The sequence below is a fragment of the Lissotriton helveticus genome, chromosome 2_1 (genome assembly GCF_964261635.1).
Source record: "Lissotriton helveticus chromosome 2_1, aLisHel1.1, whole genome shotgun sequence".
Classification (NCBI taxonomy): Eukaryota; Metazoa; Chordata; class Amphibia; order Caudata; family Salamandridae; genus Lissotriton; species Lissotriton helveticus.
The window spans coordinates 668,344,698-668,363,424 of record NC_136059.1 but is presented as its reverse complement, the minus strand read 5'-3'; the positions used below and the strand labels follow the sequence as shown (position 1 = coordinate 668,363,424).

General features: G+C 42.3%; 1 protein-coding gene across 1 annotated transcript in view; it reads right to left on the bottom strand.

Moving 5' to 3' along the window:
- ADGRV1 (adhesion G protein-coupled receptor V1) overlaps positions 1 to 6,632 on the bottom strand; it is a 2,034,994-nt gene extending 2,028,362 nt beyond the window's left edge. Inside the window, exon 1 of the mRNA XM_078677778.1 lies at positions 6,521 to 6,632. Coding sequence (XP_078533904.1) covers positions 6,521 to 6,632 — 112 coding nt within the window. The remainder of the gene's footprint in view (positions 1 to 6,520) is intronic.
- Between the last annotated feature and the right edge of the window lie 12,095 nt (positions 6,633 to 18,727).

Here is an 18,727-nt window from a genome sequence, read left to right as displayed (position 1 = left end):
AAACGTTGCAGACACCACGGGAGCTACGTAAGTGATTACCATTAGTTGTTACCACATCAGTGACTTAGCAAGATCCTTACTCACGCGCCTAGTAAACTAATCCCGGAAACCCGACCCTGATGAAACCAGCTGAGCATGGCTCGGTTTACCTGAATCACACGGGCGCCAAGAGGCATTACAAAACGATAGAATTACTCCTGTAAGACATGCCTCATTTCATAATGATATTGTCAATTATTTAAAGAGCTGTTTTTTTCTGATGCAATTTCATATGGCTTTGTGATGTACGTCACCACATACTAATTTAATAGTATTATTAGGCAGCATAAAACAGTAAATTTGACAGTTAGTTAAATATGGACCTGTGAGCAGGAAATCAAAAGGTGATCGTCGAGTGCTCAACAGTATTCCTAGGTAGCTTTCTTTGGTGCCGTGGAGGGCTCAATGTACAATAAAAGCACAACAAAGAACAGATAAAATGCAGCATGGGTTTATGCCGTAAGTGAGTGCAGCTAGTCTACGCTTTTGCTTGCATCAAAAGATTTCACATGGTTTAATTAAATACATTTGTATTTTGTGGAGGTGTCTATTAAAATGCAAGACTGCTGCCGCTGCCGGGAAAGCTCTACATCTCGGAATCAAATAATTTCTGTCATGATATTACCACATTATTCTGAGGACGGTCGTTCAGAATGGAGTGTAACTCAGCATTGCACCATGTTTTCCTCCATTTTGAGCTGTGAAAACTTGAAATATTGCAGTTTTTTTATCTGACCATATTTTGCAAGATTTCATAAAGCGAAACCTGTGCTTGGAAATACCTCTGTGTGTTTTACTGCATGCAGTTGTGCTAGGTATGGAAGTTGGCTCAGGCTTTCGAGTTGAGATTAGCACGGACTTTAGAGTGACGGCTGCGAGTCTGTAGTTTAGAATCCATCTGTAGATTGTTACAGTAGTAATATGTCCTCATGGGTGGAAACTGCTACCACAAAGAGAAAATCATTTGACCTGTTAGTGCCATTGTCACTTTATTCTTGGTCTGCAAAGTGAAGGTCTAAAGCATCCAACAATTTCCGGAATCATTTTAACCACTACTAGCAAGTACTGACCGCACTGAAAACATCCTTTGATGTATTTACTTTGGAGTATACATTCATTTTCAGCAAAGAAAATCAGTAGTTGAGGATGCAGAAAAATGCTTAGCATCGTATTAAGTGTTCCAAAGTCTCCTTTTGTAAGTAAAAGTGAGGAAACTGAAAAAAGTATATGTATTTTAATATTGGTGTGCTTGGTTGATACCGTCGGCCCAAGTTCTAACTCCTATTTTCGATCTATTACCCAGGAAGTAATAATACTTGGAATGTGGTCAAGACTTGCAGTGCTAGTTAGAAACGGTGCAAATTGCAGGTAGCCTTAGCCTGTGGTAGGACACTCTTTCTAGGTAGCTGAGCGCTTTATAAATCTCTTATCATCATCATAGTGTTACTGTAGATGCTTCAAACTACTGGCCAATTTTGGATGTACTGTTCCTTTCAACTGCATATAATGTGAGATTGGCCAACATCCATGGCACTAAATGTTCTTCTGGGTGTGAACTAAGGGGCCGATTATGATGGCGGACGGACCCGAGTCCGTCCGCCACCATAGTAGGAGTAGAGGAGTAGGAGGGACCGTCCGCAGGGGCAGCGGCGGTCTCTCTGTGCAAATTAGGATGTGACCGCCACCCTGGCGGTCACATCCTGTATTTTTAATATTGCGGCGGGTGCAGCTTCGAGCTGCACCCGCCGCAATGTTAAAAATGCATGCACCGCATTTGCGTGCACAAAGCGGCAGGCACCACGCGGTACCCCCCATGTGCACCCCCCTTCACCCAGGGGGCCCGCAACGGGCCCCCGAAGTGATGGTCCGTATGCTTTTCCACGGCGGAAATGCCGCCGTGGAAAAGCATACATTCTACTCCATCATAATATGGCCTGCGGTGTCTGATAGACACCGCTAGCCATGTTATTGCTTTTCCGCCGCAGTCGGAAGGCGACCGCGGCGGAAAAGCTGAGGACTGAAAAACGATCCCCCAGCCATCCTAATCTGGCGGGGGGTCTTTTTCAGTCCACAGCGGTTTTCCCGCATCCTCCGGGATGAACCAGTGTAGGGATTTGAAGACTGACAAAGGGGAGTGGATCTGTTTTTCCCTACACGTTAGATTAATAAAATTATTGATAACAAGATTTGATTGTTGTTGAGACTTGAATCTAGATAAATATTGTGCAAAATAAGCATAGTAATAGTCCCTAAGATTCGGAAGAGGCAAGCCTCCCTGTTCCGACTCTTCATATAAAGTGCTAAGTGCAATTCACAGTGATTTTTTTGCCCAAAGGAAGGCTGTAAACATAGACTCTACTTGGGTAAAAAAGGAGCCTGATAAAATACAGGGAATGGTCGAAAACAAAAAATTAAACAAAGGAAGGACAGACATTTTAATCAAGGCCACCCGGCCCAAAATAGATAATGGAAGAGAGTTCCAGCGTAAAAACAGGGCCTGAGTTTTTCGTAGAAGCGGTGCAAAATTTAGGTGATATAGGTCACCAACACTTTCAGAAAAATATACCCCCAGATATCTCTTAGGTTTGGTGTTAACAAAGGAAAGAATATCAGGGTGCAGATCCAAGCCTGCTCCACCACATTGTAAAACTTCAGTTTTCTTTTTATTAATACGATACCCACCTAAAACCTCACAATCCTCAAAAACCTGGAAAACTTTAGCCTGAACCTCTAGCTCTGGTTTAATAATAAGCCTAATATCGTCGGCGTATAATTTTAATTTCGCCATAGATGGAATTGGGGGACGAATATCAGTGCAGGTCTTTATTGCTATCGCCAATGGTTAAAAAAAAAAGCAAATAGGACTGGCGATAAAGGGCACCCTAGCCTTGTGCCTCGTTTTACTTTAACCTGCCCGGCCACCGAGGTGTTAATAATTACATTGGCTTTAGCATTAAGATATAAATAATGGATCAGGGTCGTGATCTTCGAGGAAATATCAAAATGATGTAAAATCGTGTGTCGAAATAATCCAACGTCTCAGTTAAATAATGTGTGTTGGTGGCAAGCTGCCTACCAGCAATAAAACCATTCTGGTCCGGATGGATCAAATGCGCGGCATATTGATTAAACCGAATAGATAACAGTTTAGTAACGATTTTATAATCTGAGTTTAATAACGTAATCGGGCGATAAGAATTTGGGACCTTGCTATTCTTACCTTTTTTCAGGAAACTAACTATGTTGCCTTGTCTAAAGGACTCTGGTATTGCCCCCCGCCCCAAATAGAATTAACTAAACGAAGAAAAAAGTCCGCAACTGAACAATAAAAGACTTTAAAAAACTCAGGCGGAAATCCATCCAGGCCACAGGCCTTACCATTTGGCAGATTCTTAATAACCCCAACCAACTCTTCCATTGTGAAGGGGCTTGCCACAGATTTTTTTCCATATCTGAGAGTGTCGGTAATCCATTATTATGCAAAAATCCTCTTAGAGAAGTAATATCCACAGTCTGTTGTGGACCATATATAGACCCATAATGCTGTAGCATTATATCACTGACTAGCAGCCCGTCCCGACGTTGTCCAGGTACGAAAAAGAATGTCTTAAATGGTTAGAATAGGCAAGGCAAAGTTTTTTTAAAAGTTCATGGCATGGTACATTTATTGTTTCATGCGACTTGCCTGTGCGGCTGCTTAGAACCCCTCTTTCTGTTGCGCGGAAGGTGAGCGTGTGCTCTGCGGTTTGTTGTCCTTTCCGCAGAATGCGAACGCGTGTGTCCGCTCCTGCCGACGCCCCTGATCAGTCCTGGCATGCACACTGAGGGCGTGTGCCTTACTAGGTTCACGCACTCCCCAAAGACTTGCTTGGTGCACTTAGACGCCGCTGATAGCATCACTGCCAAACGCCTCAACTCCAAGGACGCTATGCTTCCGGCGTCTTTGTGAAAGCCGCGCCCCTTTCTTTATGCCTGCCCCCTCTGACAACGCCAAGGCTCACAAATGAGTGAAGCTCAGTTTTTGTTCCCGCCGCAAATATTGTGAGTGTTATCATTAATGGAGCATGAATGGGCTTGCACAGTGAAATCGGCGGCCATTTATTTATTGTTTGTAGTTTTGGGCCAGGCCCCTCTGACAACGTTGACGCCCACAAAGGCGTGAATGTGTCGCCGAGTGAAATACCACGCTTGTGAAAGCCGCGCCCCTTTCTTTTTGCCAGCCCCGGCCCCTCTGACAACAGTGATGCCCAAAAAAGCGTGAATGTTGCGCCGAGTGAATAGTGCGCTTTTGAAAGCCGCGCCCCTTTTTTTATGCCAACCCCCTCTGCCAACGCTGAGGCTCACAATGAGTAAAGCTTTGTTTTAGTTAGCACGGCAAGTACTGTGAGTGTTATCAGTATCAGTATGGAGCGTGAATGTGCGCGCATATTTTATTATCATTTTTTGTTTTGGGCCTGCCCCTCTGACAACTGTGATGCCCACAAAGTGTAGTTTGAAACGCCCATCGCTACTTTGACACGCCCCCGCTACTTTGACATGCCCATCGCTGACAGTAGAACGCCAACGCCCACAAGGGACTACTTTACCCCTAAGGTTGTTTGACCTTTGTAATGTATATGGTAGCCAGATGTATAACCTATGTCCATCTGCTGCAACTCCCCTTTACAATGCTGTATTGGGTGTTGTGATTGGTGCTGTACTTCTTGAGATTTCCCGCCTCAAATGTTTCAACTCTCTCTTTATAATTGTAGTATAGATATAGATTTTGACTAGGTCATCTGTGTGAGAGGCGGTTAAGGGGCATTTTAACACATTAATCTAATTAGAAACAGCCTGCTCCCTAGCCTGGCAGGCCAAAAACCTGCCTGTAAAATGACTTTCCTCATATGTTTTTTGACGATATTGTTGCAAAGAGGATTCATTTAGCCTGATCCAGCTGGCGCTGGTTAAACACAGAGGGGTTGTTGAGAAATATAGAGTAAGACCTCTGGACCTTCTGCTCCAAGATTCTCTTATCTTCCCTAACTTTTTTTTACATTTTCAGCATCTTTTCCAATAATTAACCCCTGGACGAAAGCCTTGAGTGCGTCCCAAACCACATTCAATGGTGCAGTCTCATAGTTTTGTGATAGAAATTCCTTGATCTCTTTCCCGATAAAACCCACCCAATCCTCTTCATTAAAATATTGTCTACTCAGCGTCCATCTTTTAGGGGTCCTAGCACAATCTCCTAGTTGTAATTCAAGCACCAACATAACATGGTCTTAGAATCCGTTATGTAGGAATCTCTGCTGGCTAAAGCACAAACTCAGAGAGACCAAAAAGAAATCAATGCGTGAAGAGGTATGAAATCTACCTGATCAACAAATATACGCTATTTTAGTTGGAAAGGCTACACGCCATGGATCCTGTAGATCCAAGGTTACTCCATAATGTTGCATAGTTCTTAAAGTTTCGGGTTTCAATTGTTTGTTAGCCAGCGCTTAGGAGTCGATTTTAGGATTCATTAGAACATTGAAATCTCCCCCCAGAATCAACTCACCTGGTGCTTGAATTAGGGATTGAAAGAGATCCTCATACACTTGTGGATTATCCTCAACTGGGGCATATATACTGACAAAGGTTATCGGTCTCTGTCACTGTCTAGAAATGCAGGTAACCCAGCACCAACGACCATACTGATCTTTGTCAAAATTGAAAACCTCCACCTGGAATCTATTACTTAAAAATATTGCTGTCCCTTTATCGGAGGCTGAAGACGAAGAAAATTCCCTATAGGCTTCCCAGGACCTGAACATAGGGAAGTCTGACAGTTTGCAGCTGGTATGTGGGTCTCTTGCAATAAAATCACCGCCGGATTTTCTGTTTTAATCCACAATTCAATGCCCACATTTTATTTTTATTTTTAAGACCATTAACGTTAAAAGAGGCCACTTTCAGCAGTTCCTTAGAAGCCATAATAAAGAAGAAACCAAAACTTAAACCACCTAAACAGCCTCCCACACACTATCTGACCCAGAGTCAAACTAAAGAATGGATGTAAAAAACCTGAATGAATTTGAAAAAAAAGTACTTCATTTTTTCCCTTATGCTCCCATCCCACCCCTCGTGACCCCTCCCCCCCAAAATGTGGAAAACCCCCCACTGACCACACTAACCACATTTCACCCCCCCATCTAACCTGGGTGTCATGTAAATACACCCGAGTGACCCTATCCCTAGTCCCCCCAGCAATGCTTGGATTTGTCAAATATTAATTAAGCATGCAAACAAGCGCACGCTATAAGGGTAAGACCCCTATCGTGATCATATAACAACTCGGCAAATGACCTGGCCTTCCAGTGAAGGAGACAAGAGATGCCTTGTCCCCCTAACCCCCCAATTTATGACAGTGAAATTATATTAAATCAAACTTTTCCTTCAAAGCCCTGCAAGATCTCTTTTAATAATCCCTGGGCTTCATCAGGGTCAGAAAACATACAAAATTTGCCCTTAACTAAGACTCTCAGTTTTGATGCTTGAGACCCGTTAGCTTTGAACAAGTGGAGGATCTTCACAAATTCCTTTCTACTATTTGCCGCCACAGCAGTCATATCGGAAAAAAACATTTTACAGTTTCATTCACTAAAAACTGTCTCTGTTGGAAATTTAGCAGTATTGTCCGTGGCATCGTAGAACTGGGAAACGGACAGGCAGGAACCCGATGAGCCCTGGTGATGGTGGGATCTCCTTCGAACTCTGGAAGAACCCTTTGTTTAATAAACGAGTTGACCGACTATAGGGGTTGGGAGCCCTCGATGCCTTCCGGAATTCCGACAAACCGGTGATTGGACCTCCGGGAGTGGTTTCCAGCTCCTCAGGTTTGTTCTCCAGAAGATTCTTACTTTTGGCCGCTGCTTTAGCTTCCCCCATTACTATAGTCATCTGGTCCTCTAAAACTGAGATCCTGGCTTCTGCCTCCTGCAGTTTAATTGGAAAGCTTGACATTGCCTCTTCGATTTGCCCTAATCGTTGATGAAGAGAGGCAAGTTTGGTTTTCTGAGTTCTCTTCAGCTCAAAGACCTCCTCCAGAATTAAATTTAACATGTCTTTGACACTCATCTGAAATTCACCTGCTAGCTCCGTATTCGGGCTGAAGATAATATGAGGAGCGTCAACAGCGAAAGAAATGTTTCCTACTATTATTCCTTCGGAAGACATCAGGCCAGTTTGAGATATCAGATCCTGCGGAAAAACCCGAGGCTGTATCGGTGTCTTGACTTGGGGAGTCATCAAGGTGCTCGGGACACTGGAGGCGGAGGCGGCCTGGTCATTTATTTCTGATGTTTCTGGTTGCCCTAGTTGTTTCCCATTTTGAGCAGTCAGCAAAGATAAGGAGGTTATCCCATCCTAGCTTAGATTTTGTCCCAAGGATGTCTCTATGATTGTAAGCAGATCAGCTTTCGGGTTGCATTGCGATTTATCCTGACTTTTAGGGGCCAAGTCTATTACTGGTACTGGTGGCGCTACGACTCCTGAGGGCTCTTTAAAACATTTCGGCGCTGGGCTGGAGCCTGGAGAGGGGGACTGCAATGTAGCTTTTAAAAAAAATAATGCAAATTGTTTAGCCTCTTTCACCTCTTTTGCCTTTTTGGGACCCTCTGTCACCGAGTTATCCTGTAGAGATGTTACTGGCATGACTGTGGTTACATTTTTATTTGCCATATCCACCTGTTCCGAAGATGCAACAGAGGGTAGATCCTCCTCTTCTGAGCTCTCAAGAGTGGTGTCAAGTCCAAACAGACTGGAGGCATTCTCCTTACTAGCCAAACGGGCTGCCTCTTTTGCCTCCTTGGCCTGGGCTCGGCGAGTTTTAACTTTGAGGCGGGCTGCGTTAAGAAGTTTTCCCATTTTGACCACTTCAATTCCTTACAGTTCTCCCACTATACTTTGGTGACACTTATAATTATATGCTTCTTTTGTGAGTATGCTCTCTCCCCGAAAAATGTGTTTGCGCGCTCTAATCTCTAGAGCGCTCTTAACAAAGGGAAGCCATAGATGAAGCGTAAAATTGGTATTACACGCACAGAGAAGATGACTTGTAGAGGAAGGGAGAAAGGAGTGAAGGTCTGTTCTGCTCTCCAGTAGCAACGGACTGTGCTGCGCAGGTCAATTTCTGTTTTCCCTCCACTTGTCTCTCCACCGCCTTAGGGGATTTTCACCATCAGCGGTGGGCTCACAGCTCGCTACTAGCACCCGGCGCTCTGCACTCACAGATCAAAGGGGCCGCTGCAGCACGAGATAACCTCCTTCTCCTCACTTGCACGGATGTCGTCTAAACCTGCAGCGGGAATTCCACCGCAGTTGCGTGGGAGCCTTGCCTTCACGAACGCAGAGGCATCAAGCAGAAGAAAAAGCACCCTCCAGGTAAAGAACGCTCGGCAGCCGGCCCATTACTGCCACCAATTGCCGACAAGAAAAACGCAATCACTCGGCAGGGTTCACGGAGCACGCCAGTCTGCAACACGCCTGAAGCGAACCACCATTGCTGGGGGCGGGCCGTTGTCACCTGTGGCTACTTGGAGGCGTGGTAATCAGTAGCCATCGAACTTTCAGATTTTCGTCTGACTGTGTCCAATATTTAACCAATTCCAAAGGACTGAAGCCACTATTTTTTGTTCAATATTTGTGTGTTTTTATGGCAGTGGGACAGATCTTTACAACAGTTACATCCCCAATGGAAACCTTAGTGAGATCCTGTTAGAATACTTGCCTGGCAGCAGAAAAGTAAACGTACTCTTATTTTTAAAAAAATCATCTTGTAATTGTAATCTCAATTGCTTTTTTGATTTGCTAATCTTAATTGCTTTTATATAGCATTTTCTACTCCTGATGTGCTTTGCCCTGGGCAGCACGCTGCTCCAATACCCAAGCTTAGTGGTTGATTCAGTGTTATGTTTTAATGTTGATTTTTGGGATTAGCCTTGTGAGCTAAAGAAAACCCTTAATAGGAGTTAGGTGTTATCATTGGGGAAAAGGAGGCTCTGCAGATGTTTAATGGTGATAATACATGAGCTAGAGGAGGTGAGAAGTAGTTAGGTTACAGGGGTATGACTTTTAAAATAGAAGAGGTTTGGATCTTTTAAATGAGTCGCAGGCAAATTGCAGTAAGACATTAATAGCAATTAAGGCTAACATGTAATTTATTTAGAGACTGGTGTGCCCAGTGAGAAAATACATGCAGGGGATAGGAAAGGAAGAAAAGGGTCAACTCAAGAAACAAGCACTGTCAAAGCCAATCAGTCACTGCAATGCAAGAGACATTGACTGTTAATTCCAATGCCTTTTAGCCATGTTATGTAGCAGCCTGGAATATAAAGTGCCATTTATAGTTTTCACTTAATATATATTGGGTAAATTGCTGTGAAATGTTCGATTTAGCAACTACTCCAGAAACCCCACCCCAAGAGTAAGGATTTGCCCATTAATCTTCCTCCAAGGAGCTCCATCCGCACATCTGTCTGTTGTAGCCAAATACACTACATTTCGGTGACTCGCTAAAGGCTGCTGATAGGAGGAGAATTTTGACAATTATATTTAATGGTATGCATGAGTGCATGTTTCAAATCGATTGGTAAGGAAAAATCCATTGACCGAATGTAAAAGAACAGTGGTTTGTAATGCAGCGTGTTCCATTGCATCAAGTAATCAGGAGAAGGCTGCTGAGCTTGTGTGGCATCGGAAGATCTTGGGTGAGCAATGCCACTGTACCAGAGTATGTTTATACGTCCCTAAGTGCATCGGTACCTTGCCTACTCGACTATCTCAATCAGCATCTACAAGTAATGCAGAAAATAGTGGCCAGAGCGATCCTTAAGTCAAAGCCTAGATCTCATATGACTCCTATTCTCAAATCTTCGCACTGGCTCAGAATGAAAGAAAGAATTAAGTTTAAAGCCATGGTGATATTTTTTAAAGCATTCCATGGCCAAGGTGCCAAGTATCTTAGGAAGCGCATTATCCGCTAAATTCCAACAAGGACCCTAAGATCCTCTACTGCAGATCTCGCACGCCTCCCCAAAATATGCTTAGAGCGCATAGGGGAAAGATCCTTTGGGTTTCTGAGTGCACAAACATAGACCAGCCTTCCCAGCTCTTTGTGAGCCTCAGCTGACTATGCAACTTTCAGAAAACACCTTAAAACCTGGCTTTTCAAGACGTAGCCCAAGCTTAGCATCCTGCCACTATGTCCACCCTATCCCTGATGTTCCATCTTAGCATCAGGACACTCTAGCCGGAGTAGCAACTTTCGTTGACATACATTTGTCTGTAAGGTCAGTATAAATTGGATATATAGTATCAGCTCAGTTGAAAGTGGGTGCCTCTAAACCATTATTAGTCCCCATTTGTGCTGCAAAATTCTGAAAGTTGAATCTGTCCCTATCATATGTATACATGAAGATAATAAAATCATCAGTAAGTAAAAGTTCCAATCTTCCGCAACCCTATTTTTATGTGCAATAAGCAAAGGAGGGAGTCACTGAACACCACAGAATAATCTAGCCAAGCCACACTATTTGCTTTTTTCTCAGCATGATGGTTTGACACAATATCGGAAAAAAACAATTTAGAGGCACAAATATCAAATTGTAAATATTGTGATGTACAAATACTGTGTGCAAAAATATCTATGTTGTTAATATTGATGTTGTTAATAAGGTTTACAAAAATATCATTGTTAATAATATCATTTTAAAATTATTTTAAAGTATTTTGTATACATTTTATTGTATATGTTATAAATTGTTTGGATAATTATTGTTCATGTTTTTAATATATATTGTTAATTTTGAGTTGTTTTTTTTAAATGTAATGTAATAGTTTATTGTTATTTTCAGTGCCGTAGTGAGTTGTGGGGGTTTTAGGGGTACAGGGTGGGAAGTAAATTAATTATAATTAATTATTAATTTTTTTAATTAATATTAATTGTTTAATTGATAATTATGTTAATTCTGTAATTCATTTTTTTATTAGGGTAAGCTTTAGGTGTGCATTGTGGGCTTTGAAGGGTTATTGGGTGTGGAGGAATTTAATTATAATTAATTAATAATTCATTTTTAATTATTATTATTTATGTAATTGATAATTAAGTAAATTATGTAATTAATGTAAATATTTATTTATATATTTGAGGTCAGTTGTTTTTGTAGGGTAAAGGTTGTGAAGGACATCAGTTTTAATAATTAATCATTAATCTTAACTATTAATAACTATTTAATTGATAATTAATTATGCTAACTGTGTAGCTATATTATTTTGTATGATATATTAGGTGCGGGTTGTTGGGTTTGAAGGGGTAAAGGGATGGAAGTTAATTAAATATAATAACATTTTTATTAGTTAATTGTTATTAATTGTTCAATTGATAAATAATTATGTAAATAATATATTGTTTATTTATAGATCGGGTGTACGTTATTGGATTTGTAGGGTTAAAGGGTGGGAAGGTAAGTACATATAATTATTTTATTATTGGTTAATTATTTTTAATGTTTAATCGATAATTAAATATGCAAAATGTGAAAGTATGATATTTAAGATGTATTTTAGGTGTGTGTTGTTTAGTTTGCTGACGTTTAGGGTAAAAAGTTATTTAAGTTACAAATAAATCTTTTTTTTTAAGTGTGCTATATATTATGTTATGTGATAATTCTGTCATGCTTTTTCATTGTATATTACATTACATGTGTTTCCTATGATTGTTAGAATAGTGTGGTATTTTAATTGTATTAATGTTTTTTATATTTTTTAACTTACAATATTTATTAAACATTGTAATACATATGTAATTTTGTTATTTAAAAAATAAGTTTTTTATAATTAAATATAGATTTTTAATTATATTATTTAATTTAATATTTATAATTATATTTCTTGTTATTTAATATAGCTGTTTAAGCAATGTATTTGCTTGGAGTGAACTACTGTCTCTCTACTGTTGCATAGACTGGAGTGGGAATAGTACATTTTACCTCTCCACAATCCAACACAATCCAACACTTTCCCTACTGTTGCACTGCCGTAGTGGCTATAGTAATTTGAACCCCTACTAAATCCAACACTTTCTCTACTGTAGCACTGACTGGAGCGGGAATAATAATTTGAGTCCAACGCTTTCACTACTGTTGCACAGACTGGAGTGGGAATAGTAAATTGTTACCCCTCCTGAGTCCAACCCTTTCCCTACTGTTGCATCAACTGGAGTTGGAATAGTACATTTTACCCCTCCACAATCCAACACTTTCCCAACTGTTGCATCGACTGGAATGGGAATGGAAATGTGTTGCCCTCCGGAGTCCAACGCTTTCCCTACTGTTACAAGGACTGGATTGGGAATAGTAATTTTTACCCTCCTGAGCCCAACGCCTTCCCTACTGTTGCGTAAACTGGAGTGGGAATAGTACATTTTACCATTCCCGAGTACTGTTGTAGAGATTGGAGTGAGAATAGCATGTGTATTATTTCTACAATTCTAATGTTCTGTTTATATTGATAACATTTAGATCATATGGTGTTTTGTGTATTTAAGATTATAATATTTTGATCCAGCAATGTTTGTAATATGTAATTTATTTTTAGGCAAATGACATTTTTTTATTGTTTATATTTTATGTGTAATTAAATTGGTCTGTTTTTTAAATTTTTACAGCTTTTTGTTATAGTTTTTCATTAATTGTATATATGTTTTTTAAAGTTTACAAAAAATTAGGAAATTATAATATAAACATAAATTATTCATTTAATAATAGTATTAAAATATATATGTTGAAATAAACCTACATATATAGATATGTATGAGTTTAAAAAGCAAATAAGTATAACATTTATATATATTTTTTAATATATTTAAAATATATAATGTTATACTTATTCAAAAAAACTCATACATATCTATATGTGTATGTTTATTTAAACATATATATGTTATATCTATGATTAATCATATTACTGTTCAATATTAATATATTTAGAGCTTATTACGATGTTGGGTGGAAAGCCTCTGGCCGACACAGTCTCGGTTTTTGGGACCGACCAACTTGCGGTAGGCAGTTCTCACTGCCAGATTACGATGCGACTGAACACTGTTCATTCGGATTCCCATTGCTCCCTATGGGAGCACGTGTTATGCCAGAGAACTGGCCATAACACAGGCTCCCATGGGAAAATGGGTGTGTGTGTAAAACCCTGCACCCTGTCGGAGGCACCCCATGGGGCCTGCCCCATAGTGCAGAGTTTTACAGTGGGGGTACGCACCAATCCTAGACCTCAGGAGCTAGGGGGCCCTGCCAGGGGTCCCTAAAGTCATTTTCTGACAGCCTTTCCATGTCGGAAAGGCTGTTGGAAACCAACATCATAATCCTGAGGGCCCTCCATAGGGGTTACGAGGCAGTTCCAACCAACAGGAATACTCTGGGAGTCGGTCGGAACTGAGTCGAAATGACCAGCTGGTTCACGTTCCGACTGCAAACATCGTAATTGGGCGTTCGGACTATAAACCAACCGCCCCTTAATGTTTATTACTTTTAATCATATAGGGTCTCATTATGATTTCGGTCGGATGAGCATCCTACCATCATCGTACCAGGCAGGTGTCCGACTGATTACATGTCAGTGGTTACACCTGCCTAATTACAATGTGACCACCATGGAGGCGGTCGGAAAGCTGCTCTTTTGCCCTAGAAAAGGGCTGTAGCACATGCTACAATGCAAAAGAGCAGTTTTCAATCATCAATGCACAGTGTTTCAGGCACCATGTGGTACCTGACACACGATGCATGGATGTTTGGGAGGCACCACATGTGTCCCCCAGGGCCCATGCGTAGACTAACCGGGGATGGGGGCCCCGCTAGGGGTCCCCAAAGTCCTATTCTGTTTGCCTTACATGACAGTTAGACCGCCATCTAAAGGCAGAGGGAAGAGGGCCATCGTAATCTCTATAGCGGTTCAAGAGCAGGCACCACCCCTATTGTAGGGATTACGGTCCCATCGCTGCCTTAACAGGATCCTTGAGCCCCTTGGAAAAGTAGCAGTCGGTCCCTACGACTGGTGCTCCCGACCACTGGATCATAATCCGGCGGTTGGGCCACTTCTTTGGATGTTGGTAATGAAGCCCATATTTGTTTAAAAAATGATATATATGTCTTGAAATTAGTGCATAACGATATTTTTTTATCTTTTAGTTATTTACATTGCAATATAAGATAAGGATATTTTTGTGTTTGATATTTTTAACTTGATATTTATATACCACGATATTTGTGGTTTTGATCTTTTGTCAGTGAACCCTACATACCAAGGGTAAAGGAAATGTACAGGCTAGTAATATCAGCTAACACATGTCACAGAAAGTTATGCAGTAAGGCACAAACACACTGATTAATTAAGAAATCACCATTAAGAAATTATGAAATCTTAGAAGAGCAACAAAACCAATGCTCATTAAATCACAGAATGCTGAACCAACAGCTTCAGGGAGCACAGTCAAATGAAAGCCAACGCCGACTGAGTAATAGAAAAACACAAATGCTCACAGGAAACTTGTCTGATGAATACAAAGATGAATAAACTCACAAGCCCCATAAGAAAGAATCACAAAGCCTGCTAAATTCAATTGGTTAAGAGTAAAAAATAATAAAGGTGAGAATAAAGGTGATCTCTAATCATTGCTGTGGACTATTGGAGGGATCTTGCTGTAGCAATAAGACAAGAAAACAAAGATGACTCCGAAGTAAGAAACACTTCTAGCCTGAAGTCCTGAAGTTCAAATCCTCAAGCACAGACACAAACATATGCAGATGCAACACATCACTTTGGAGCTCTCTTTCACTAGCGGTAAGATCACAACATACTCTCCTCTTCTTCATGAAGCATTTAACAGCTAACATCTTTTGACTATTCCTGTTCTAAAATATGACAACGAACAGATCATAATCCAAAATCATTGCATATTGTACACTGTGTTCATATTTTGTTCCATGTAAAATACACGGTTTATATTATATCCTATGTTCTACTCTTAGTGACATGTAGTATGGCACTTGCTCTATTCAAAGCATGTGGAGTAGTGTGGCTCACTGGTTAGAGGCGGCAGCCCCAAGAGCAGAAGTCGGCCCGGGACAAGGGTTCAATTCCCGACGTGGCAGGGTCGTGGACCTCGGTCAGCGGACTCGATAATTCTCGCTTTGGTGCTTACTCTAATCAGGAGTTCCACTTGGCAACTCTGGGCATTAGCTTGCCTAATCTCCACAACGGCCCCACCAATTCCGGGGATGCCTGGCTCCACCTTGGAGACTCCCAGCAAGGGACCATCCCACAGAGAAAGCCAGGACGGGTTCCCCAGAGTTATACAGCGCCAGGAGACCTATGGATGGGTAGCAGTGCGCTTTACAAGCTCAAAAAAAAAAAAAGCGCACTAAAATGTATTGTGTCACAGTACTGCAAAAAGCAGTTAAATAAATTAATATGAATCCTGAACCAATGCTAATTCCGATTGAGACTTTAGCGGCTATTCTAGGATGCTGCTTTCCCTCAAACATGTAGAAAGACTATGAACCTGATGTAGCATGCCATTTACTAGTGGGTGAGGGCAATGCATCTTTAAAAGATCATTTTCATAGGCTTTTGTCAACTGGACCCACCATTAACTTTTCTTATGGCTTGCACTCCCGTGGATTTTGTCCTGGAGCATTTTGGTCGCTAGTAGGATGTTTCACCTCTTAGGGCAGATTAAGAAGGTTTAGTGTAGGAAAGTAGGATCTGTTTCTTATTGTTACCCCCACCTTTTGCTTGATGTGATACTGTTTTTGACTAGTCTGACTGGGATCCTGCTAATCAGGACCCCAATCTATCTGCTTTCTCTCTAACCTGTTGTGTTCAGTACCTAGGTACACCCCAGATTGGGGTAGCCTTGTCAGTCCCTAGTATATGGTACCCATGTGCCCAGGGCATAGTTACCCCAGAGGTCTCCCATGGGATGCAGCATTTATTATGCCACCCATGAGAGACCATTCAAAATTGAACTACAAGCCTGCCGTTACAGCCTGTGTAAGTTGGTGCATACACCACTTACGAAAGATATAGGTTCACTATATCTAAGGGTCATTGCACTTAAAAACTATAAGTCACTCCTATAGCAGGCCTATACAATCCTGAGGGTAGGGTGCTTGATTCTAAGTGAGAGGGTGCCCTGCATGAGCAGGACACCCCTCCAGCCTATGTAGTCCATTCTCCCGGGTTGTCACTAAAGCAGCCACATACTACATAGAGGGGCATCGTGTGACCCCATGATGACCATCTCGAAAACGGCTGAAATTAATCCTATCATGTTTGGTATCAAACATGTTGGAATCATACCCCCACACAGTAAACGGTGAAGGAGGTATGATTCCAAGCACCGGGAGAGCCCTCCATTAGGCTCTCAGTGTTCTTGGTACCAGCCTTCTAGTCCTGGTCAGCAACAAATGGTTGCTGCCAGCCAGAGACACATTTCTGCCCTCCTGCTAATGAGCTAAGCTTGAGCAGGTGAAGGCAGAACAATAGCATCCTGCCACAGGGAGGTGTGACCACCTCCCTGATAGGATTTAGTGTATTAGGGCTAGGTGGGTGCGCTTGCTAGCACCTCAGAGTCTGCATTAGGGGCACATTTGATGTCCCCGTGCATAGTCCAGTTCTAACTAGTCCTGGGGACCGTTGGCTCCCGCTCTGGCGTGAAACTGGACAAAGGACATGGGAATAACCTCCCCCCTGTCCAGACCCTCCCCTGGGAGGGTCCCCTGGATTTTCCCAACCCTCTCCTTAAGGTACTTAAAGTCTTACCATGATGTAGGTCCCTAGATTTGTCAAGGACAAGATTCAGAACTGAATCCACTGCTCTTCTACTGTCTGCGCACTCTGGACTTTGCTGGACTTTGTTTGGGCCTGACTTCAGTCTGCTGCCTCGTTTGTTCCTGTGCACCATACAGGATCCGTGCCGGACCTGTGGAGCATCCAAGACACTTGAACATAATCTCACTTGAAGTGAAGGAGTCACTCCTCTGCATTCGCAGGCACATCAACACTGCTGACCCGTCTGCTGATCCCAAGCTCCTGCGTGCTCTGAAAGGTTCAACAACACAAGTGGTGGTTATTTACATCTCCCGAGGCCCGAGCTGCCGTCTCACCAAGCCTGAGGTCAGAATCTCTCATGTGTGCTGCATTAACCATACCCCTGTGCACTGCATACTTTTGCAAGTGCATATGATTGTTGGCAACTCTGCGACAAGTGCATTGGGCTCCAAGTTGCCCCAACCTCCGGCAACTTCTTGCACCAAGATATTTAGCCACACCGCCTCGTGGGCACTGTGGCCTGCTCCTTTTGGTGAGCTGCTTGAGGTCCTCTCGCGATCGATGTACCTGTGGGTCCAGTTGAGGGTGTTATTTGTTTTCCTTGGGCTCTCCTGAATCTTCGGGCCTGCCCTGACTCCCCTGCTTGTGGTGAGTCTCCTGGACCCTGCTGGTCACAACCATGTACCTTTTTGACTTCCTGCGTGGGTTGCCTTGGCCAAGGCTTGTTCGTGCTCCTGTCGGACACCGACCCCTCAGCACTCGACATCCTTCATGGGTCAGCTCGTATCTGGGTCCTGGTTGTCCTCAGCATTGCCTGATCCTCGCAGCTGCAGAGTCAAGGTCACCATCATCTTACCTGAAGCACCCGACATTGGAGGGCATCCGTCTTTCAATTCTCCTGGTCACTTCTGAGTGACATAGACTCTGTCCCCTCTGCTTTCAGGTACTTCTCTTCCAGAGTCCATGTTTGGATTCCTCCGGACACTTTTTCCTCTTCCAGCAGCAGCACTTTCCTGAAGTCCTTCATTGGGTTTGACTGCGGTTTCCAACGCCACTTCACACCTATGCACCCGGCTTCCCTGGGATAGGTAACTTGGGTACCACAGTATACACGGGTGGGGTGGCTCTCCAACCTTCTGTCTTCCACAGGGTTTCTTCAGGGTCCACTGGAAAGGGTCCCTAATCTTTAAAATTCCAACAGCAACTTGCACATAGACTTGCACAGAGCACACAGTTGTATTCTTACATTAGTGGACATCATATACCAGGCCATCTTCTCAAATTTAGCTATAGCACATGTTTCAGTAGGAGAGCAGTAGTGTTCTAGTCTTTATAGGTACTCCTACCCCTGTAAGCTTTATGTAAAGTACATGAAGTATGGAACTATAGTATTGATTCAACCACACTTCAGTGGAGTGCAATCACAGATGGGGTCATATGCTTGCTGCCTTGTTTGGCTGTCTCTGCAACTACTAGATTTCAGTTTTGGTAAGTTCTGCAAAGCTAAATTAATAATAGTCCAAACTTGAAAGAAGCAACACTGTAGCCACCTACAATTTTTTCCTGGAATCAAAAAGTGATAGCACTATCCTTAGCATAGTCAGTCAATGGTTCAGGTTCCTCATCACTTTATTGATTTCAGCTATGAAGGAGAGCTTTGTCCAGGTACCAGATCTTTCTTACCAACATGGAGACATCAGCACAAAATCTTTCCCAGGTGTAAGTCACGGTGCTTCTGTTGTTCCTGCAAGGCACCAAAAACTCTGTTTCTCTGTTTAAGACCACTAGACACAGAGTTAGCTTACCCTCATTTATTGGTGTATTC